Source organism: Microtus ochrogaster, chromosome 16 (genome assembly GCF_000317375.1).
Source record: "Microtus ochrogaster isolate Prairie Vole_2 chromosome 16, MicOch1.0, whole genome shotgun sequence".
NCBI classification, from domain to species: Eukaryota; Metazoa; Chordata; class Mammalia; order Rodentia; family Cricetidae; genus Microtus; species Microtus ochrogaster.
Window position 1 is genome coordinate 44,074,060 of NC_022018.1, and position 24,995 is coordinate 44,099,054.

The 24,995-nt window shown below is 40.0% G+C and overlaps 1 protein-coding gene across 1 annotated transcript in view; it reads right to left on the reverse strand.

Moving 5' to 3' along the window:
* Positions 1 to 6,340: 6,340 nt before the first annotated feature.
* Positions 6,341 to 24,995, reverse strand: part of Ofcc1 (orofacial cleft 1 candidate 1) — a gene marked incomplete at its 5' end in the record, with an annotated part of 272,407 nt that continues 253,752 nt past the window's right edge. The window contains 3 exons of the mRNA XM_026782925.1: positions 6,341 to 6,378; positions 8,115 to 8,259; positions 20,198 to 20,404. Coding sequence (XP_026638726.1) covers positions 6,341 to 6,378; positions 8,115 to 8,259; positions 20,198 to 20,404 — 390 coding nt within the window. The remainder of the gene's footprint in view (positions 6,379 to 8,114; positions 8,260 to 20,197; positions 20,405 to 24,995) is intronic.

Genomic DNA, 24,995 nt, shown 5'->3' on the forward strand with positions numbered 1-24,995 from the left:
AAAAAAAAAAGACATTTCAGTATTATTTGTTCAGGCATTTAAATAGCTCCCATAAATTTGTTCCTTCTTTTGAAAACTATCTGGGTTGTTAATACATTTGTATCATTCGCCACAAGACCATGTGCACTGCATTTTATGACTTCTTCTTTGCATTATACTTTCTAGTCCCTAATGTTTGTTCATTTGTTCCTCCACCCAGACTCCCAAAATAATCACACAGAAACTATATTGTTTAAATCGCCATACTGATATCCAAAGGGGCTGTACCACTCTGCACTCCTGCCAGCAATGGAGGAGTATTCCCTTTATCCCACATCCTTTCTAGCATAAGTTGTCATTAGTGTGTTTGATCTTGGCCATTCTTACAGGTGTAAGATGGAATCTCAGAGTTGTTTTGATTGCATTTAAGATGGAATCTCAGAGTTGTTTTGATTTGCATTTCTCTGATGATGAACGTTTCCTTAAGTGTATTTCCGCCATTTTAGATTCCTCTGTTGAGAGTTCTCTGTTTAGGTCTGTACTCCATTTTTTATTGGATTCTTTTGATGACCAATTTCTTGAGTTCTTTTTATATTTTGGAGATAAGCCCTCTGTCCGATGTGAGGTTGGTGAAGATCTTTTTCCTTTCTGTAGGCTGTCATTTTGTCTTGCTGACTGTGGGGGACCATGTTTTAATTCAGATGCTTATTCAAGTGGAGATATCCAATAGACATTTAATAATTGTATCTGAAATTTTTAATCCGTATTAGGGCTGGAGGCTTGAATTCAAGTCATATCTTTTACACATGTCTTTTGCTATCACAGATAACCCTCGACTGGATAATTTGTAAAGAACAGAAATTTATTTCTCAAAGTTCTAGAGTCTAGACTAGTCACTGGTAGCTGGTGAGTATCTTCTGGCTTCATCCTAACAAACAGGACCCAAAGGTCACCTGCGTTGAGCCCTCTGCCCCACCCTGGTGCATGCACAAACAACAAAGCATGCCTTTCTCTACACAGCAGCATCCCTGGCGGCAGATGTAGGACGTAAGTAGACAAATAACAGGCATTAGTCCCAGCAAGAGCCCCAACTTTCCCAGGGACGTAGAAAGCCGATTCATTAGTGGTGTGTGAAGCGGGGGGGGGGGGGGATATTGCAGGCTTGGGAAGAGATGATAAAATATGATACAATCCCAGTGTCCTTGCAGGATGGATGAAATAAGACAAAATGTGACCACCTGAAAGCCCCGAAGGTCCAGTGCAAACTACAGTTGGGATTTTCAAGTCAAATTCATGCCAACATCCATTTTTCTACAGCTGCTTTTAGTTGTGTGGGAGTGGGCACAAATTAGGCCCAGGTGGCTCAAGCAGGGTTGCCGTTTCTCCAAATGATAAAAGGAAGTGAGTGGTGAGGGAAACGGGAGCCACATAAGCAGGGAGGGACAGCAGTGGGGTCACCACAGAAATCAAGACGAAAGGGACAAGAGGAGGGAAGGGAAACAGATAGATGGAGGGTGGAGGCTGGAGCACTGGGCTGTGGAGGAATGACATTGAAAACAGTAAGGGGGAAACACTTAGAAATGACACGATTCAATTATTTTATTTACTTATGTTTTTTTTTTTTCAGTAGCCATTCTGCCCTCTAAAGCCTTGAAAATCTCAGTTGCCTTGTTGATTATGTTTTCCATTCTGGTGAATCATCCCGCCTTCTGACTTCCTTTTCAGACCCTCATGGCGTTGCCTGTTTATAGGGCTTATCTGCTTGTCGGCTTCTACTTCTAGTTCATGGAATTTTTTTTTTCTCTCAAATGGTCTAGAACAACACTTGGAGTATCCCTCTTGGACAGATAGTGTTCAAAAGTCCAATACAACTTTTATTTTACAGGAGCTATCACATGAGATTTCTCTCATATTTTTTCATCGGCTTTCATGCATGAAACATTTGTTTCAGTGCTTATTATAAAAGCGTCATGGCTCCTCTCCCCCCCACACACACCCATCAATGCCTGAGGCAGGTGTAAGAGCTGCCCCTAAGGTCAGAGGCCAAGAGAGCTGCCCCTTGCCCACCACCAGTGGCAGCACTCAGGAGAGCAGGGCCTGTACCTCGCCTGGACAGCACAATAGAGCCTACCCCATTGGAGGGGTATGTGGGTGAGCCAGTCATGATACGGTGAACATTCAAGAACTGTCTTCATTACCCAACTCACCTGTCATGTGGCAGCCTGGGCAGGAGAGACATATCCCCCCATCTCGCCCACCATCAATGCCTGAGGCATGTGGGAGAATTGATTTTGAGGCCCTAAGAATAGGAGAGCTAGTCCTGTCCCTCATTGGCTGCAGCACTCTGGAGAGCGACCCCTATACCACACCTCAGCCACTCAGAAGAGCTGGCTCTGAAGATGGAGGTGTGAGAGATTTGACTCTGAAGACAGGAAAGCAGGAGAACTGGCCCCGCCCCTTGCTCATCAATGCAAGGGGTGAACTTGCCAAGGCAATACAGGGAGGTCACCCTGGTGGTGAGGACCATGGAGAGCTGGCAAGCTGACCAACCCTGCTACTACCCAGGTCCAGATACAGAGGTATGTTCACCCCATCTGTGATCTGCTGGAGCACGTTAAGAGATCCATCTTATAGACCCAAAGCTGCAGGATTTCCAAAATACAGGGCAAGAGAAGCTCCAATGAGGGGCTAGGCCTCAAACCAGACCAAGGACTCTTTGCAAGGAACACTTGCAAGTAAAGATATATGGATAAAAGGGATTATTATGTGACTCACTATGTCACACTACAGCTTTCATGATGAGATTTTTCCCACTTTTTTCTTTTTGCCTTTTGTTTTTTGCTTTTCTTTCTTAAATTTTATTGGGAAGAGGCTGCAAATACACAGGGATAGGAAATGAATGGACTAGAGATGCATGATGTGAAAGACAAAAATAATAAATAAAAAGAAAGTTTAAAAAAGCATCATGAGCTAATCCTGAAGAATATAGAAAATAAGAGATAGTATTTGGAAGAAATAAAATTTAAAAGCATATCATGTCAATACCTAGTGGCCAGTCATAATATTTATGTGCAATTTTTTTTGGATTCTTTCTACAGAAATACACTGTTTTATAACAGGAATCATAGTACGCATGTCCCACATGTTCTTTTCATACTATATATCAAATAGTTTCTTACATTACTATTTAAGAACTGAATATATGACTTTAATGACTGTTAATTACATTTTTCTTGTGTTATATGTCCTTTCCAGTGACTGCTTAATTGATTGGTGTTGTGTGATAATTTTATCATATTCTGTCAATTTAACTTGCTGGGAGTCAGAGGACAGAGCTAGCCATTACTAACCAAAATTGGCCATTGAAGTTTTGGAGGACTGAGGACAGATAGGAGACAGGAAGCCGTAAGGTGGGACGGAGAAAAGATCTCGGCCTTTTTGGATGGAGGAATGGAAGAGATAGGAGGTCATTGGTGGCTTCTCTGCTGCTTCTCTGATCATTCAGGTTCTTCACCAAATATCTGACTCCCAATTTTTTGTCGATAAAGAATAATTAGATAAACACTTCAGACTAGCATGAAAGTTATAAAGATACTAAAAAGTAGGAAAGTGTATAATGATCCTTTAGACGCATAACTAGGTCCAATATTCATCTTCCTGGTGTGCTCAATCCTGTCTTTATCCTTTCCCCGATGTTGCCAGAAAATCATTCTTAGTGCCATTCATTTAGTGATCAGATATCCCTGATTTATCAGTGAGCTGCACGAACTGAAGGTATCTGGCACAAGCGTGAACATAATCAGACTATCAAGAGAAGCACGCCATTTGCTAAGGGGGTAGAGAGATAGTCTAAATGTACTTGTTGTATAAGAAAAGCAGTGTTTAAAAATAGCAGGAGAAATGAATACCAATTTAAGATGTCATGTTAAGATAAGATTGATAAGCTCTACAACCATCTATTAAAGTTAAACAATTAGTAATCTTGATATAATTTGGCAAGATAGAATATGGTCAAAGTTTTTACTGATCAATGAACAAAGATTTATTTTCATAAAGCAAAACAAAAGACAAATAGGCTAACTGTGACTTTATTATATAAGATCGAGGGCATTGGTTACAAGATAATTTTCACCTTTTTAATAAAGTATTCTGCTCACTGTATATCAGTAGCCAATGTCACCTTCTTCAGCACTGTGTGCACCTGTCCCCTTTGCTGACTCCATGTTTGTCACAGAAAGGGAAATTAGTGTGAACTATACTATCTCAAAGGTGAAGAATTTAGATTAAGCAAACAAAAAACGAGCCTGCTTCATGTCACTGAGTCAGTAGCTACTGAGTTATGGTCTCCCCATTGCCACAGATCTCCACTGTGGCATCGGCTGTTCTCACAAGGTATGCCTGATGTCATTTCAGACCATCGGAAAAAATTTGTAAAAGTTCTCATTGGAACATTTCCTACCTCCTAAAGTATTTAAAGTTAAGTAAGCCAATCAGCTGGAAGCCATGTCATAGAATGGGCCATGCTTCCCAGAAGCGTCTACAGCAGAGAACATCCAAGTGGGAGAACCCTTATTGTCTGTTATAGGAAATGACATTTGGAAGGCATCATGAAACAGTGTGGTAATATTTTGTTTATAATCTATCAAATAAAGTTTGCCTGAAATTCAGAGAAGCAGAACAGCCAGCCACTAGCTCTTACCTCTACCTCATACCGAATGGGAGATGCTGTCTCTACAAATCCTCAGAATGAATGCTGTCTCTGCGAGACCTCAGACTGCATCCATCTCTCTCTCTCCTGTCTCCTCCCACCTATATTCCTCTCCCTGCCCAGCCATATTCCTTCCTGTCTTTTCTTCTCTAGTCCTGGGATTAAAGGCATGTGACTCCCAAGTGCTGGGATTAAAGGTGTGCACCACCACAGCCTGGCCTCTATGGCTAACTAGTGATTTAGCTCTGCACTCTGATCTTCAGGCAAGCTTTATTTGTTCAAACACAAGCGAAGTATCACTACAAAACAGAAATGCCACAGAGGCATCAAAGCCATTCCTTCTTTTTATCCAGCCACTATCACTCGACTGATTTAATAAAACTGAGGATCGAGAAAGAGTGGAAACACAGCTTCCGATAGCAAGTGTTCACACTGTGATCACTGAAGTGGAAAGTGAGTTGATTTTAATGCTGTGTGTACCACTTGGCTCCGTATTTAACTGAAGGAAGAAAATCACTCATTTTTCATCCTCTTCCTAAAAGGACACTTTGTGCAATTTATCTATCATTACTGAATTCAATACAAAGGGCATATAAAATTTTTCACTTTTAAATTTACAGCTAGCACTAAAATTTTAACTCCTTCTGAAATATATTTTCATTCCTTTTCAGAACTAGGGTCGAAATAGTCTACTCAAGCATCAAGAACATATCGGCCTAGTAAAAGTGAGCCAATGAAAGAATTTTCTCATTTACAGTCTCTAATTGTTTTACGATGAGGAATGTGACAAAAAAGATCAAACTAAATAACATGGCAACTAGCATGTGGCGCTAAGAAAGAGAGATTCTAATGAAACCACAGAAAATATATGCATAGCTTATAGATACAATTTTACTAATACAGTCTTGAAAAATTAATTATTAGCATCATAAATTATCCTCAATGGGCTAAAGGAAAAAAAAACCTTGATGACTCAATTTACAGATATATAGTCCCCTAGAAACCTATCTTTAATTTTGAAATAGTCCTTTGAACTGTATATAAACATGTACTCTTTCCTAGGGGCACTATGCCTGCCATGATAGAGCTCCGCTCTGCAAAACATCTGCAAATACAGAATATTAAGTATAAAGGACCGCAAACGATGGAGGCATTTGGAGACAGTGCCTCTGCCCTGCCCCCGCCCTGTTTTCCTTGAGAATCAGGCCAATCATGAACATCCCTGAAAAGTAAAAACTAAATCAATCCTTTAAAAACCCATGTAAATACAGTACTTAGCACGGACAGAGGCAGTATGAGACTCTTCCTTTATTACTGTAGTAGATGACATAGTGCACATGAGCATCAGCAAGGTTCTTTTAAACAAAAAGAGGAATCTTTGCCTGCCACACACCTACATGAGCTCAGCATCAACAACGCTTTAAACAGTCAAACGAATCAAACAAATGATGAACCTTTTATCTAATCCTGACTGTTCCGTAACATGCATGTAGGCAAGGGAAGAAAATATAAAGAAACAACAGAAGTAAACGCTCTACAAACTACCACGTGAAAATCACTAAAGTCACGCCTTGCAATGATGTATTCGGAGATGCGGCAGAGTACGAAATAGTGAGTCCCTGGGTGTCCCTCAGGAGACCAAAAGTGTGCTATTTAATTGCTCTCCTCCTTCCACTTGGGCCAATGATCTCCTGAAGGAAACAAGAAAAGGAAAAAATAATTGTCGATAGTCTGCTTGACATCTTCTATTCATTCACATCAGTGTCTCATAGATCATGAAGATGCATTGCTAACAACCCAATGTAAAAACAAATAGAGCAGAGAATGGTTCCTGCCCTCACTGGGTTTGAGGTTTAGTAAGACCAGGCAAGCAGAAGTGTCAGGCCAGCAGCCTATTAACGCACTTACTTCGGTGGGTGCTAAGTGTAAAGATGCCACGGCATCTTTTCAGCTGAACTTGATCATCACTTTGACCTGATAATTAAATGAAATACAGCTGGAGAGGCAAATATGCATCTACTTGCACATGAATGTTTTTCTGTTCATATTATCTTCTTCAGATGCACATTAATCATGTAATTTGTTTTAATATACCAAGGTTATTTAGGGGATTGTCTCACCTTCTGCACAAACAGTAAAGACCTGGCTCTAACCTCACCATATTCTCTCCCTCACACCTCTTTCAAATGGCCAATCTCTATTTTTTTTAATTTATTAATTTATTAAAGATTTCTGCCTCCTCCCCGCCACCACCTCCCATTTCCCTCCCCCTCCCCCGATCAAGTCCCCCTCCCTCATCAGCTTGAAGAGCAAGCTGACCTGTGGGAAGTCCAAGGACCACCCACCTCCAATCTCTATTGAGTCTCTGTATTTCACCCTCACCCTGTTCGAATCTCTGCTAATAGACAGAAACATTTGAAGAAGTTCTCTGTCTGGGGTAGCTCATGGGCTAATGGAAAAAGAAAAAGTTTGTGGTCTGTATACACAGCTGTGACAGCGGGCATGGACATCTGGTCGTCAGAGCCACCAGGAGATAGAGCAAAGGAGAATGAGAAAGTCAGTGGCAGGGGCATTTAAGGACCTGCGAGAAGATTCCACTTACTTATGAAGAGCAGATTTAAATTATTACTAAATGTGTATTTATTCTGTGCAGTTTTGAGAATAATTACTAGTTCCTATATAGTTGAGATACAGTGACAGAGGTATGAATGTATGTTAGCTGGTCAGGTAATAAACCCCCAGTCCAAACCTGCTATTGAAATAGAAGGCCAGAAAGGGACAAAGTAGAAAGAAAATAAATTGTACAAGGGGAAAAAAAAAAAAGCAAGGATGCTGTCTGATCGATTTTGAGAGTTGAAGTAGATATAAAAATCTCAATTCCAAGTCACCCAGCAACATAGTTGCTGTTATCCTAGAAGACAAAATATAAACTCTTCAAATCTACTCATTGGTGTGACTTGAAATATTTGTTGTTGATATTTTAGTTTTCCTCTCCCCACTTAAAGTTCCTTTCACAGAAAAAGAACGTGTGAAAAATTTCAGATAATAAAAGGAAGAGGAAATTTTTAGGCTCACTTAATCATCATAATTAATGACACTTCTAATAATAATAAGAGACACTTCTCTTATTTCCTCCATATGAAAAACAAACAAGTGGAAACAAGAAAAATAAAACCCATTTTCCAAGTATGCTGTCAGGGCCATCCCATCTCTCTGCAAAGTCCAAAGCCCAACACCTTGGTCTATGTCAGCAACCAACATCCATGACCTACTCTTACATAAGGTACTGGATTGGAAGAGAAAGCTGAACTTTATCCTCTTGTTGGGAAATTGGGGAGATCAGAAGAACTTGATATTTGGGGTTCCTTCTGGGCGAGTGTAATCACAGATAATGTTGATCCAATGCTCAATCAACAGAGAAAAATACCTTTGATTTCCGTGGAGCCATCTCGTTTCTTTTGAACATTAGCCAAGGTTTCTCTCTGCACGGTGTCCATTTGCCTTATGTCATCCTCAATAGCCATGATTACTTTGCTGGGGACAAACTTCAAGGCACTGACGTCACCAAACACCTATAGAGTGGTGATAATATGAGCAAATATTTCAATAAAATGTTCAAATGGTGTTATCTTTTTCTTCAATTATCCCATAGAGGAAGGGAAACTGTAATTTATACAACCTTTCTTGGACACTATTGTCCTAACCGGAAGCTTATGATTTAGGCTTCCTAGTCCAGTCATTTCTACCTTTACTACACCTTATAAAGACCCTACAAAGAATACAGAGTAAACATGAAGCAAGCAAAATACATATAGAGAGTGAATTTTCTAATCTTATGACACCATAACTATATACATCAAAAACAAGTCTTGAGATCTAGAGGATTAGCTCAATGGTTAAGGACACTTGATTTTTCAGAGAACCCAGGTTCACTTCCCAGCATCCACATATGATGGCAGGGTAGCTTACAACTGTGACTACAATCCAGGAGATCTGATGACTTCTTCTGGCATCCATGGGTACTGCATGCACATGGTGCACACACATGCATGCACACACATAAAACCAAGACTAAGCTCCCATTTTGGCCTTTTCTAAACACGGGTCTTATGGCATATGCCTGTAGTCAAGTGCTCAAGACCAGGAGAATGGGAGCTGCAGGAGAACCTTGGCTATACAGTGAGAACAGGCATCAGGGAAACTAAATCAGAAATACTTTTAAAAATCAGCAGTTGCTTGTTGGAATCTCGAGAAGACAAAATCTGTCTAGGGAACAGAATTTAATGCTCCTGTTGGAAAAAAAGTTTTGTGCCTGGAGGAGCTCACACCGACACAGACTGACTGATACTGCAGCAGAACTCCTATTTATGCGATTTGGGTTTATTCCTGGACTATCATAATCACCAATGTCACTGACTTCATTCACACCTTATCCTTTGAATGTATCTTGTACTTTCAAGAATTATGCCAAAGGTTTGCATTTCCCTACAGCAGCAAGGAATGGAGTCACTTCTACAGATAAAATTGGCAAATTAATTAACTTCTCTGGATAGCAAAGAGGGCACCCACTTTCAGACACGTTCTTCTCTGGTAGCAGGAACCATTTTCTTTCTTGGTAATAACTTCTTCCATCCTCTAATAAGCTCATAAATCATGCAGCAAGCCAGTCATAGTGCCACTTTCCAGGGTAGGCAAAGGGGGCAGTGGTGTTGAAATACTAGGAAGAGAAACCTGGCTTCCAAGAAAGTCAGCGTTAGGAAGGAGAAAGGATGAGATGACATACCACATGTAGAAAACGTTTTCAGACAGAACAGGTTAAAAAAAAAGAAGAGATTTGATTTCAGCATCTAAATTCAGCCATTTTATCAAAAAGCCATGGCAGCTCCGCTTTTATTGAATTAATAAATACTCCTCATGATTAAGGACATATAGATTGGATACTTGGCCCATTCTATAATTTTCCTATTCCAGGTAATCTCTTTTGCCCTGCTTACTAAGAGTCTAAGTTTCCTATAGCCACCTGAAGTTAAACTCTTTGCTTGCACTTTCTCTCTGTATTCTTATCCTGTGGTATAAAATCCAACGCTCACTTCAAAGAGAGTAAAGGACAGTTAACTTTAAGTTACATGTGCACATGCGTGAGGGGTATGCATGTATGTGGGCACATATGTGTGGAGGCTAGAGTTGAGGTCAGATGTCATCTCTGGTCTCCTTTCTTATATATTGAAGCAGGGTCTCTCACTTAAGCCTGAAGCTTGTTAAGCTGGCTAGTCTAGCTAGTCAGCTGGCTTCAGGGAGCCCCTGTCTTTGTATCCCAGGTGCTGGGACTACAGACAGATTGCCTTTTATGTGGGTGTTGAGGACCCAAACTCTGGTCTTTGTTCTTGTGCAACAACCCCTTCATCCACAGCTCCACCCTCCCCAGTGAAGACTGGTTATTCTTAAGCAAAATACGAGTGAGGATTGTGAGTAACACAGACATGGACCAAAGACCTGACAAGAAAACAGTTTTGTGAAGTTTCTATAGGAGAGAGAGAGACAGAGACAGAGAGAGAAAAAATGAGGAATAAAATCTTTTTCCAAACACATTGTTGGGAAGGTCAGATAGGCAGGCTACAACAAAGCAGAGACTCTGTGATTTAGGTCTCAGATGCTATCTAATGACAGCCTTAGCTTTGGGCTTGGTGGAAGCGAAGGGTCTCTTTCCTTAGTGAATGAATTTCAAAGTTTTCCTTATAGTTGGATGGATACTAGGCCAGACACAGAGAAGACTGTGAGTGTTGGCTTTAACAGGACTAAAGCTAGCCGAAGAGAATTTGCTTCTCAATCTGCAATATTTCAGTTCTCCACAATCCTGGCTTTTGATGTAGTCTGTCAGCTTTGCAGAATTTTAGCAGAAGTGTGGAGCATAGTTTCCTAGGAACCTTGGTTGCCAGTCTCTTGCGTTTATTGTCTTTTATATGCATTCCTGTCTTTGCAAATGATATGTCAACACTAAATTGTGCTGGGAAACATTGTAGATATCACAGCAGTTGTGGAGATTGCTTCTCTTTTTGTTTTCATCTGGACTGTCTAAAAGTATGAACCACAATTATACTTCTGGAGCTTTCCCCACATACCTCAAAATATTTCTAAGTGAGCCATCTGCTAATTCTGCTAAGAACTCTGAAACATTCATTACAAACAATGAAGTGAATGGCAGTCAGTCATCACCAGACTTATGAGCTCCTAAATGACAGGGTGACTTCTTCCTAAGTCTCCTGTCATTTGCAATCACTATTTGCTATTGAGATTTAGAGTTAAAACAATAACATCAACCATTGATTTATATTCTAGGAAAGAAGGAGATGAGATGGCTCCGTAAAAAGTCTATATGATTCCTTAGAGAGACACAGATGCTTGGCTTAGGAAGACAAGAAGGTGGGGGTATTGTTTGTTGAGGTTTAAGAACCCTAGTTCCTATCAGGACAATTCCTACTTAGGGTCATCAACCAACAACTGTAGACTTCTGAGTTGCTCACATCCTCCTAATTGGCTCCCACAGTTACAAACACTCTGATTTCCCTTGTTACAGTTGCCAAAAAAGTATCAGATACACTTTTTTAAAGTGCTATAGATGCGCATGTGAAATGCATCTAATTAATGCACATAATTTTAGCTGCCAGGTTTAAGGAAGAGGGAATAAAAATGTAACTACCTAAAGAAACACTTTGTCATCATTGCAGAACTAACTCAGTCTGACAAGGCTTTGCTTCCATTAGCTGCAATGTGATCACGGAGAGATCTTGGGCTATTTTTAATTCGTATCAATCTAGTTATTTATTTCAATATATAGTTATTTATTTCAAATGATTGTCCTGGCCAAAAAAAAAATAGCTACAAATGCTGTAGTTATATGCATTCTTTTCTGAATTCTGTAGACAAATAGGAAGAAAGGTCTCTAGAAAACAAACATATTAAAGATATTACTTTCAAAAATAGGAGGAAAAAAAGCTGTATCAAATAAGGTATCATCTTCTAAAGGCAAAGGAGGTTGGGTGATGGACCGTTATACCATGATGCTTTGTGTTTCAAACAGTGCAATCTGATTGAGTTACAGAAAGTATAGTTTCTGCAGCTGTGAAGGAAAAAAAAAAAGACCAAAGTGCTGGGTGGTCATTTCCTTCACTGCAACTGTGGTTATTTGTGAGCTCATATGTCTGGTGGGTAGGCATGCATATAGGTGGATACACATCACACACATACACATTGATGCATTTTATTTTCATATTCTTTGATCCAGTAAATCTATTTCCAGGATTTACCTTTTATAAGTAATATGGGTTGCTAGTGATAATAACAGAAACTTGAACCCTAAATTCTACTCATCTATAAAAGTAACAACCACAAAATAATTGCACAATTTGTCAGAATCAACTTTTTAAGAGGAAACCCCATTCCAACCTACGATATGACAGAGGCTAAGATCTCAGAAACCCTGACTTAAGATCTCCAGTCTAGATTTAATGTTTATGATTGGGAACTAATCAAATCCAATCAGTGATACCTCCTTATCACTATTAGACAGTGTCTGGGGAAGAGGCAGGGCCCTTGGGAACACGCAGAATTGTTGTCCAATGGGAACATGATGACAGTCCACCCTGCCCAAGCTTCCTTCTGTTGTGTGCTCAAAGCAGGACTGGACCTCCTTGGTGGAAAGAAGTGTCTGTGCGTCTTAAGGCACTGCTGACTAGTGAAGACGCATGGAGAGAGTTAGTTAATTGCTTGCTAGAGTAGGAGATGTATCCCCAAGTTTGAAATAGAAAAACAAAGTTGATGTTTCTTATGACAGAGTACTTACGGCGAACTACACTCAACTGCCAAAATAAATGATACTGGTAAAACTTCAGAGATCATTATACTCATAGGCTTGACAGAAGACTCGAGAAATAAAAAGGTATTCTGAACACAAATTTCAAGTTCCTTATCCCAGTGAATATAGGACTTATGTTTTTACAAACCCAGTTCACTGTGGGTAGAAAGACAACAATGTCTGAAGGCCCAGATGAAGCAGTGATGGTTCTGGAAGATGGAGTTCAGCAGCTGTGTTCAGCACAGTAGTTCACAGAGAGGGCAAGGAACGTATTCAACTTAGGTGAAATCATCGACCTCAGAAAGAGAACTGGATACAATGTGGCACTCTCAAAGTTACAGGTAGCACCAGCATCATTTTAGAATGAGGTTTGCATTCCGGCAGAGTAAATCACTCCTGTGACATTTCCTCACGTGACTAAGCAAAGGGTCCACGCTTGCTACTCACATTCTGGGGTTAGCTGTGGTTGCCGGTGGAAGCGGTGGTTCTGCCAGCCAGCACAGCTGCGGAAACTAGAAGCCAAGGTACGCAGTCTTTTCATTTTTGTAAAAGTACACTCTCCTTGGTTGGAAAATATTCAGGGTCCTTAAGATTAAATATCTGAATATTGCTTCTGAACGAGCGGCTGTCGCTTTAAATCTAAAGGCTAGTTTGTTTACTGGCTGTATTTAAATCCTTTAGAAAATGACACAAACTGGCAATAAAATCACTGTAAGTATTCTACAGGGGAATATAAATGCCCCTTGGTTCCACTGTACATATCTTTCTACATAATTCTAGTTTATTTTCCTGGTGATTATGTTAAATATGTAAAAAGCCTTTTCTCATAAAGGTAAAACTGCTGGATGTTCCCATGTTGTAATTCAGCGTTAGTGTCAAGATTGCTTCAGAAAACGAGCCGCAGTTACTATTTCATTCCTCTTCAGTGTCACTCGGCATACCGTCTGTGATTTTGCACATAAAATAAACTTATATGATTTTATAACAGTGTTTGGGAACCATAAGTAATACTAAATATAATTCAGAGGGTATGTTCGTAAAACTAACTGAGGCAAAGGAACTGTGATTTTATTTTCTAAAGAAGGCTTTTTACGTTTTATATTGTCATTAAATAGTTATTTCAGAAAATTAGGGAAGAATCTGTCGGTGAAAATCAAGAAACTAATATGTATTAATCCTTAAAGAGAAACGTGTGTAGCTGGCTTTTAGTCTAATAGCGACACAATAAAATGCATCTAAATCTTGAATTTCGTCTCTGCATGCAAATGTAAGAAGATATAATTATGTTTGTGACTACTGTCTTTTTGCCTTTCTTCATGAGTGAATCTTTGGATGCTTTCAGAAATTAGTCTCAGGCAACTTTGTCAAGTGAAGTGAGACAAAATCACACATTCTGAAAACACTCATTTCAAACAGTGACTTTTTTTACGTATGGATTTGAAATGTACTTACAATATTAAATCACAAACATTTCTCTAGTGCTATAATAAATTACAATTAATAAATCAAGAGAAGTGCACCCTATTTTTCTTTTCATTAGCCTGAATATCTTTTCTGAGACGCAGTTCAAGGTAGGAAAAAATCATAGAATTTAAAAAAAGATGTGCTTTAATCAACTTAAAACATTTAATATTTTCAAATTATGTACAACAGAGTTAACTCCCCATTTGTACAATGTTCATATTAAACATCGAATCACATATTTTAATTCATATATTAATGTTAATGTTTGAGCTGTTTCAAAAACAGTTTTAATTTACCTTTTAAATGATTCTTATGATCAAGAATCCAGATAAGTTTTCTCATCCAATAAAATAAGCATACATCATTTTAGTTGACATGAATATAATGGTAGAATAATTATCTTCTATAGCTTTTGTAAGTTCTGATGATGTGGAAATACAAAAAAAAATCCCATTGGGTACAAAATATTTTTAGAAAGTTTCACCTATTTTACTCATATTTATAAATTAAAAATATAGAGTTTACATCTTAGAGGAATTACTGATGACTGATTGCCCCAAAATATGAGAACCAACAAAGCAGAGACACTAAATACAGGATTGTGAGCTATATTCTAGAATTTTCATAATGGTATCCATGAAAAATCTGTAGGATTTTAAAGATCATTCTGACCATCACAAGTCCACATGCAACAAATGGGATCAAAATAATTCTCAGACTTTTTTCAGGAGAGCATAGCTGCTGTAAAGACAGTCTGGCCATAGGAGTATTTTTACATTACAAGTAGAGTAGTTTTTTTTTTAAAGTAAATGATTGCATTCACTAAAAAGTGTCTAGAGGGTAATCGGTTCCTTTAAAACTTGCTCAAAAATAAACCTGCATAGTATTTTTGGTGTCACCAACACACATTAAAAAAATTACACATGAAAAGCTTAACAGAGCACAAGTCAGAGCTATCTTGTCTGGTCTTGTGAAAGACTAACCATTTCACAGGAAGTTGTGCTGGCCTAATTATTGGGGAAAAATAAAAACACTATTTTGATAGGTATATACAGGTATCATTTGTTCCCCAGGCACTATTTGAGGAGAGTTAAATTAATAGCTAGCTAACTAATTAGTAAGTACATCTGCCTGAGTCTTTTCACTCAGGCCCATCCAGACATCTTGTGAGAAGGATATTATAATATTTACCTGATGCTTGCATTCTACTTTGTTTTTCTAGGCTATCTCTTAAGATAAAGTTTATAATGGTGTTTAAGTTTTCAATAGACCAGAATGAAAACCCTTCACAGCTTCTTGAAAGTAGATATCTGTCTTAATGAAAGGAAGACGCAAAATACTTTCAGGATCTTATTTTTAAAAATCAATAGAAATTGCAGTCTCTAAGTTTGAGTCTGAAATCCAGAAATACAAGACATTAGTATAGATGACATTTGTAGCACCAGCTCACACAAAACCACTACCGTCTGCTGCCAAGTGTTTCTTTTAGCGTGTATTGTGGGTAGTGCAGCATATGTAAGCATGTACTCAAGGGACAGGCTGTGTCTTCCTGGACAGGTATTGCACACAAAAGGTCAAAGGCTTTAAATTTGAGCAATGGAAAAATGCTTCCTTTTTCTACTTTTGCGCGAGTTTATTGTAATACAGTAATCTTCAGGGCCACCTAAAACTATGCAGAATAGGAAACACAAGAGCAGCCTTTTTTTTTCTCCTCCCCTTGCAATGTCTTTCAACAAAAGGAGAAGCTAATGAGGTAATTTTCCTGAAAATGCAAAATACCAACATCTCATTATTATCATTTTCTCTCTCTCTCTCTCTCTCTCTCTCTCTCTCTCTCTCTCTCTCTCACACACACACACACACACACACACATAAAGCAAATTGATAAAGAATATAGACATGAGAAATGCCAATTGATCTGGATGATTGTATCTGGAAGAAATTTAAACCATACATTTTAGACTGGAAAAACTCCCGATGATTTGGATGAAGTTTCACTCTGCAGTTCACTGGGTTCACAGAAACTCATCCACCAAACTCCAAGCTTCCAACACCTTCAGTGCAGGTTACCCCTCTCCTGGGCCCTCTGCTCGGGCCCTCTCTGTTCATTGCTCTTTGCACTGTGGGTCTTGGGTTTCCTGCTGGTCAAAACACCCAAAACTGAGTAAAAACCCATCTTAAAATAAAATTGATTTTGGTTTTTTTTTCTCCTCCTTCCTTCTCCTGCTGTTTTCTATCAGCAGAACGCTAATACTAATTGGTTAATCTGTTATTTAGGCAAGTATTAATATTCTCATTTTGCAGGCAAGGAATCGGGCTTCCTGCTGCGTATCCCCTGGCCCTGGGTAAGGAGCTCTTCAGATGGGAGATTCAAAGTAGGTGAGGTTGGCCTCCTGAGGCCTATGCTGCTTGCCGGAAGCCTCCAGGAGGGCTGAGCTGGGCCTCCTTAGATCGCCGAGTTCCTGGCTCCCCAGTTCTCAACTCAGACCACCAGGCGACACTGCCTCTAATGACAAAAATCCATTTTCCCATTCCACCCCAACAAATGCTCCAAGGACTTTCTTAATTGCGACTGCTACCCTGGGAACAGGAAGCTTATTTGTAACTTGATGAATCTCCACCAGGCTTGCCTGGGTTTCTAGGTTTTGCAGTACTAAAAAACTTTACAGTAACTTTGTGCAAACACTATCTGAAGATCACACTACCTACAGAACAAAGAGATAAAACATTTTCTCAGTAGAAACCCAGTAAAATTCACGAATCCAGACAGGTTGGTAAAAATCGCGTAGAGAGAAGAGTGTTGCTTGGAGGACCTAGCCACTGCTCCAGACTGGAGGACATACAAAACAAAACACAGAGGCCAGCCAAAGAACTGTATCATCCCACAAGCCTGTGTGAAAAATGCTACACACAGGAGAAAGTCCATACTCATGAATTCTGACCTCGTTTGTGCAAAAATGGTTCTTTTCAAAAAGCACACTTTACCACGTAAAAAGAGACTTGAAAATTATCATTTCTAGGCCAAAAGGCCAAAAGGTTTAATTGGAATATTTTTTAATGGGAAAAGATTAATGTCTGGCCTGTACTTAGCAAGATTTAAAGTTCCACTAATACTCAAATCCACCATAAAACCATTAAGGGTAAAGTTCAAGTTGCAGGGTAGGATCCAAATTCATCTATTTTCATTTTGAATTAAACGTCATAATCTATTTTGTAAATGAATTAGTCTCAGGTTCTGTGGAATGTTTCAGAAATATCTGACCAGAGTGTGGCCTGAGTCTACCTTCATCTGCAAATAGGTCTATAATCTGTGTAGGCTCAGGATCCCCTAAAGGCTGTAGTGATAAAGACCCCATGGTATAGAAAATGCCCATCGGTAGCATAGCTTAGAATCCAGGAATTCAGACTTGACAGAATTCCTAGAGTACCAATTCAGTATCTAAAACAGAGACTCCAAGTCAAGACATGTCTCTGGAAGTTTAGGAACCACCACTTCAAAAACTCAAGACACGGACTAGAGAGATGGCTCAGTGGTTACGAGCACTGACTGATTTCCCAGAGTGAATGAAGGTTCAATTCCCACCACCCACATGGCAGCACACAACTGCTATAATTCAAGTTCCAAGGGACCTGATATCCATGGGGGAAAAAAATACCCAAGACACATAGTAAGTTCAAAAGACCTTTCTCTAAGCCTGAAATGTAATCTACCTGTCTTCCTGTTTGTTGATGCTTAAATTTTCTTTCTATCATGAAAGAGACATGAATTAAGTTTCTCATTAAGAATTCAGAAGAGCAGGTTCAAATCTCTTCCAGTTTCAGGCGTTATGGCCCCCAAGATCAATAGCAAACCGAGCAGTGCTGGAGCTGTAGGCTAGCCTATTTCTAGCAGGATTTGATCCCCAGTTTGGAAGGCATAGAGGAAGTTAGGGCGTATAAAACAGGCAGGAATGAAGAGAGAGGGGAGTCAGGGAAGGAAAGAGAGAGGAGGGAGATAGAATGAAGGAGGAGGAGGGAGAGAAGGAAAGGAAGGAGGGAGAGAAGGAAGGAAGGGTTCTAAATAGAACCTGGCAGTGCCCCGTGAGGCCAGAGAGAGGTAAAGGGCTTGAGAAGGTGGTGAATGTGAAGCAGGTGCTGCAAACAAGCATGCTTACTCCTCAATTTGCTCCAGGATTCTATTACCTAACTTATCCCAGGAGGAAGTATGGAGACAATAAAGAAGAAAATCCAACACTCATTGGAAGTATTAGAAAAAGCAATACAAGGAGGACATTTCTTTGTGAAATCAAAGTCTTGGGACTCAGAGGAAGTAAAGTCTGCATGAATAGATCACATACACACCTAAGAGAGGCCAAGACCCACTGCATATTCTATGACCCAAATAAACAATGTGTTTGTCTGTGTGGGGGGGTGATATTGCTGGGATTTAATTTGTGCAAAAGAACCAGCAATTGCCCAGTTGCCTGTCCATCACTCCCTGCTGTAATAGGCAGATGATGAAAACAAAGAGGAAGAGGCAGGCGGCTCTAGCATCTCCCTCCAGACCACTCAGTCCTTCCTGAAGCTTGGTCAGGCTATTTTTAGTGGAAAATTATCAATGTTTGTAAGAATGTTTATAGGTTGAATGCATTTCATTGTACAAGATCCATAACGCTTTTCAATCCTTATCGTACCTCTTGAAAAAGAACTAAAAGTGCCTTGCAGATGATATCTCATTAATCTACCCCAAATCCCCATGAGCCAGGTAGCATAAGTATGCATAACCCAGTTTTCCAGATCAGGAAATAGGCAGAGAGTAGTGAGAAATGACTCAGCCAAGGTTATGGAGCAGAAGCACGAGAGAGGAAACAGAAGAACTCTGGTGGTGGCTGTACTCAGGAGGCCAGGACATCTCCCTCCTGACTTTCCACCCAGGCACCAGGAGAAATATACCATGTTAGAGAAGAAAGACTACCTCAGCACCCTCTCAGCTCATGCTATTTCGGAGCACGTAGCAAGTGCATAATTACAGATACATTGACAAATTTAAAAAGTAAAGCCGTATCAGTTTATTCTATTAAAAAAACAAAAAACAAAGGCTTCTATGGTAAATGTCTCAGAAGTCACAAAGGATCGTGCAAAAACAACGGGGACCAGACTCTCTAAAATCACATTGGGACAGTAGACACCAGCTCGGGGACAAAGAGCACCAGCTCTCAGGTTCACCTACTGTCTCACTGACGCACACCCACTACCTTCTCTTAAGTCATGGTGAGGAAGGGAGGAGAGTTGGTTGTTTGGAGAGATTTGTTGTTCGCCTCTCAGGAATGTGCCTGTGGGATTCGAATTATACTGGCTCCTATCTACAAGACTGGGCTCTGAACAACTCGAAATTTTTTCCAAGATAGAGTGAAAGGTTTTTCTTTTTTTTTCTTTTTTTTGCTTTATTGATCATTTTTTTTTTCATCAGTTTCACAACAAAAACTGTGTCAGCCAGATTCGAAGGTGGTGGGACAGACAGATTTGTCAGTTTTAGTCAGCCACTTCTGTGGCACGGTTCCGTGACACACAGGGTGTGTCGCTACAGGCGTTTTCCTTCTTAGCCTTCATTTTCGTCCTGACACCCCCTCAGGCTCCCCAATGAAAAGCAGTGTAGCCCCAGAATTCAACCCACTGTTAAGTTTGGATCCTATGACTCTGATACAACTTGAGTTTATAAATTCAAAATCAGCCTTCTGAAAAACACATTTTCAGGAGAAAACGTTACTTTAAGATCTTTCCCAGATGATGTTTTCAAAATATTCTTAAAGATTTAGTAATGGGGTGCATCTCTGGATTTTTATAATCTTTTGTTAGAGAGAAATGAAACATTAGCATCTCTTTGACTGAACCTACTAATGTTTGTAAGTACTACCTAACTAAAAAAGTTACAGGTAGAATTCTGAATTATTCTGTTTGCTTTTTCCTGGTCTATCTCCCCCAATACAAACAGAAACTTTCATTTCCTTTATAGCCCATGTAGGCAAAAACTAAAATACAGTTTCAAAACAGTTACATGCAGTATTGCAGATAATAGCTACCACCTACGTTCCCAGGGATGCCGACGTGCTTGGCATCAAGTGTAAATCACACACATTTAAGCATGCATGCATATAACAACAACGAACTACAGCATGCAGAACATTTACCTCCAAACTTTTCCATTCCATACATACCTCAATAATGGCGCCATCTGGGAGCCTGAGAAAATGGCGATACAACTCTTGAAACCCACTGGGATAAACAGTGAATACGGAAATGTGGGAAGTAACCCCTCCTGGACCAACTGCCGATGCAGAAATTTCATCCTGAGGGTGGGGGTCACAGCTGGAGACACTGGAGCTGGTGCCATGGCCTTTGCACATGTAATCGTGCACTGCCACCTAGTGAGACCCAGAGAGCCCCCCAGGTCCCCCATGCCCAGAAAAAAAAAAAAAAAGAAGAAACGAGTAGTTAACATTTAGCGAGAGCTTAGCCAGTTTGAAATGATTTTACAATTCGTCTGAAAGTCTGCTGTCTGCAGTGCTTGCACTCCGCTCCATGCTCCACGCGCACTTTTATGGCGTATATCTAAATAGTGAAGACAGACAAATCCCCGGTGTGTGCTCCCCAAAGTTAATTCTACACAGATGAAGCTGTAATTGACTTCCATATTAACCCAAAGCAGGAAGATCAAGCAGCCTGTGACAATGGCAGTGCAGATTAAAAAACAAACATGTTTACAGATCACTTTGCGAATGGCTGTGCTTCCTCTCTCACCCAAGAGAAAAGTTTTCTCTTTCCAGTCACCTGTGCTGCGAGGTGTGTGTGCCAGGCTTCGCCTGTCCCTGAACTAATGGGCCAGATACATCCCGTAGACGTTTCCTGGATTTTGTATACTGTCTGCACTGACCGCCAAGTTTGTTCCTGGCAATCCTGAACTTGGTTCTTACTGGAATAAGAAGCCTTATTTTTTAGCCAAACTTCTCAGGTGACAAATTCATTGTCTAATGGGCCACACTCTGTGTATTACATCAGCATTAAATTAAATTACATTAAATTAATTTACTTACAATGCAGTTGAAAAGACACACCTGCATTGATTGTTTAATATATTGCAAATGAAGATTTGACTATACCTCCTTAAAACTTGTGTGCTGTTAATAAGACTTCAAGGTTCCTTTTTGTTCCCCCTTTGGTCTTTTTCTTCAGTTCCTGAGCTATACTGGTGCTCTATGCAATTCTTCATTTCTTATTCTAAGCTGCCTATAGTTTTAGAACTTGACAAAAGTTTTTAATGGATTCTCTCTTTATTAGCTCTTTTGCTGAGACAGAGAATATTTATTTAGTGATTCAGAGGCCCACTTCAAACATAAACCAAATGTTAATGCCTCTTCAACATTACCTTACAAATACTGTAAATATTCAAGGATTTGGAAAGATTTCATAATACAAAAGAAAATCCTGCCCAGTGACTAGCTAATACAAGTCTGAAACTGGCAATACACTCTTAAAATCTTAGCCAGTGAAAACTTTTTTCCGTGGAAAAAAAGAGGGTACAATTAAAATCTGGATGGTCAGAAGAAAAAAAAGTCACAAATTTCTTGAAAATATTTGAAGGACCAAAAAGGCAGGGATCTAATATGATTAAAAACAGAGGTTTTGTATCAATGTAAGCATGTTTAAGAAACTCACTGCCTTGCAGGAATTTACAGGAACATAGGCTAATGCTAACTTTAAATAAGTCTGATTGTGACAAGTACAGACAGAAGACTTTTTCCCAGATAAAGTCCAAATTCAGTGAGTTTTTTGTTTGTTGTTTTTGATGGTCTTTTAAGCAGTGTAACTGTATGTTGATTGGGTGAAGAAAATGTGGGTTAGAGACTTCATGAAATGCTATCCAGCTATAAGATGATAAAAAAAAAAACCTGACATTTTTCATCAGCATGGATTGTGGTGGATATTCAACAAGCCAGCACAGAGAAGGAAAATTCTACATTGTTCCACTCATCCATGGCAACTACCAAAGGCTGACATCTTAACTATAGAGAGGAGACTCCTGGTTGCCAGATGAGCTAACAGGGAATAACTGATCAATAGGCAAACACTTAGATAGTAGGAATATGTGCCAGTGAGACACTAATACACAATAGGTTGGAAGTAGTTTGAATTTACATAATGAATATCCCAAACTCTGAAGAAATGATAAGCATGTGAGATGGCTGATCAGCTAAGTCACTTGATTGGACCATTATACAGTATCTAGATATTTTGAAAAAATACATAGCACTCCTCAACATGTGTGATCACTATGCCTCCATTACAGGTGACAACTAAACAGTCTTGGTGGGACTGTCACAGACATGGACACTGCGCAGGTGATTTCAGCACAGGCCTGGTCCTGATAAAGACACTGAGAGGCAAAGTGTATAGCGAAGGGTCCTGTGAAACCACTATAAGAAGATATGAGGTCAGAAGGGCATTTGGTGTGGTGGAGACTCCAGATTCTAGCTTAAGACAGCTTGGATATAAGCCACAACCAGAGTATAAGTTGTAGAAGTGAAGTCAAGTGCAACAGGCTCTCACCTTGGAAGATGTAATGCTAGCACATTGAGCCAGGAGTAAAAGAGAGAATGTCTTATTAACCACAGCAGGTAATATTGATATCCTTCTTCAACAAAAGAAGCAGAAAAAAAATGTGACCTGGAAAGCACATGCATGCATACATACATACATACATACATACATACATACATACACATTCATATATAAAACCACATTCCTGAGCATTCCCAGCTTAAGGATACCACTTAATAAAGATGGTAAACACATTTATGTGCATGTTTAGCTCAAGGTCATGGGCCTGAGCCATAACTCGTATCTCATTACAGGCATTGATCATCACTGTGCCCATCTAACCTGGTAATACCAAAAATTATGCTTCATAAAGGTGAACTAATTGACTGACCGACTCGTGGTAGAATCACAGACAGACAAGCAGCACAGAGAGCAAACTAGAAGAGAGATTGTGTCCATCCCACCTGACGCGGACACGTGACACTGCATTGGGAAAGACAGAGAGAAAAGACACAGCTATCTATTTCTGAGAGTCGGGAGAGGCGGGATGCTAATGAGACACTGGAAGGAGGTTTCCAGCAAGCAGGCAGCTATGGGAAAGGGCAATAGTCATATCAGCATTACGTGTGTCTAAAGGAGAAACTTGCTAAACTGCATCAGAACTGTGGCCACAGTGAGGGTAACAAACACCATAGCATAGAGTTGATGCTGAATCTGCCGCTAGCCTGGTGATGACATCACCCAACCACATGTTTCCTGTTAGGTAACTTTACTTGTGGAGTCTGGAATGGAGGCTGCATCAGAACCAAGGGATGTGGGATTTCCTGCTATATGCTGTGATTACCATTAATGAATAAAGAACTACTCTGGGCCTATAGCAGAGCTATAGGGGAATAGAGGTAGGAGGGGGAAACTAAACAGAATTCTGGGAGAAAGAAGGAGGAGTCAGAGAGAAGCCATGTGGGCCCTGACGGACACAGACAATGAAACTTTGCTAATAAGCCACTGCCACATGGCGATACATAGATGAATAGAAATGGGTTAAATTCAGATGTAAGAGTTAGTGGATAAGAAGCTAGAGCTAGTGGGCCAAGCAGTGATTTCATTAATACAGCTTCTGTGTGATTATTTTGGGGGTCTGTGCAGTCAGGAAATGAACAAGTGGCAAAGAGGCCTCCTTCAACAACCAAGGCCGTCTGACTGCCCACCCTGTGCACCTGGCTCCAGGCCAGGCTTTCCATGGGTCTTTCCTCTCCTCTCCACCCAATTCTGATGGTCCTCAGAATCTGGATGTAAAACGTTTAATTCTAACCCATTCAGGAAACAATAAAAATGAAAGAAATAGGTTTGTCATGTTTTGGATAACTATAGAATTGGTGTACCTACCACAAAATATGGATAAGAGAGAAGCTATTGGGCGACATTTATGACTTTGGAAATGGAGCCTCTGTGTTTTGGAAACGCAACATTAAACACTGATCAAAGCTATGCTGCTCCATGGATAGCAGCTGCTTTCATGAAGGTGGAAATATGTGTAAAAGTTACTCTTGCTTGAGAAGTTGATTTTTTCCAAACTGTAAGGGATCTACATAGACTACTGTGGAAAGTATACACCCACATACATACATACACACAGATATACACAATGCATGCACACACACCCATATATACATACATATATATGCATGTATATTAATATATACAAGGCTATGTAGTTGATAGTATTATAGACACAGCAACTGAGGAATGTTAAGCAGTTTGCTCAAAGACACACTTGTGACGGTGTTACTGAGGCATCATCCTCATTCATGCATCCCAGACTTCCTTGTTCTTCTGGTCTTGGTCTTCAAGCTTTGCTTACCACTTCTCTGGGGAATCTGACTGAGGGTTGAAATCAGACTGTTCCCTACTCTACTTGCTCCATATCGTATAAAACAGGCTCTGGAGGCTGTGCTTTGCTCTAGGAGACTACATTTGATAAAAAGCTCTTGGCTTTGCTTTGAGGGAGAAGGCTGACTGTTATCCCTAAACAACCCTGTCTGCCTGGCACCAATCACACAATGCAGACGGATAAGTGATTGTTCCTGGGTGGAAAGAAGGAGCCATGCTATAAATTTTAGAGGGTGAATTAAGACCATAAGGGCACAGGGGTGTACTCAAATCAGATAAGGGAATCCACTCCCAAGAACTTATCAAACACAACAGGCCAACTGAGGAATGGATGTCACTCCCTCACCTGGACCACATAAAGTGATGGTCACCTAACACCATGATGGGATGGCCTCTCTTTTGATATCTGGTGTGTGTGTGTGTGTGTGTGTGTGTGTGTGTGTGTGTGTGTAGTAATAGGAGCGGCGGGCTGCGTCCCGGCACCCGGCCACCCACATGGCTAGCTCTACCCGAAATAATTACATGGAC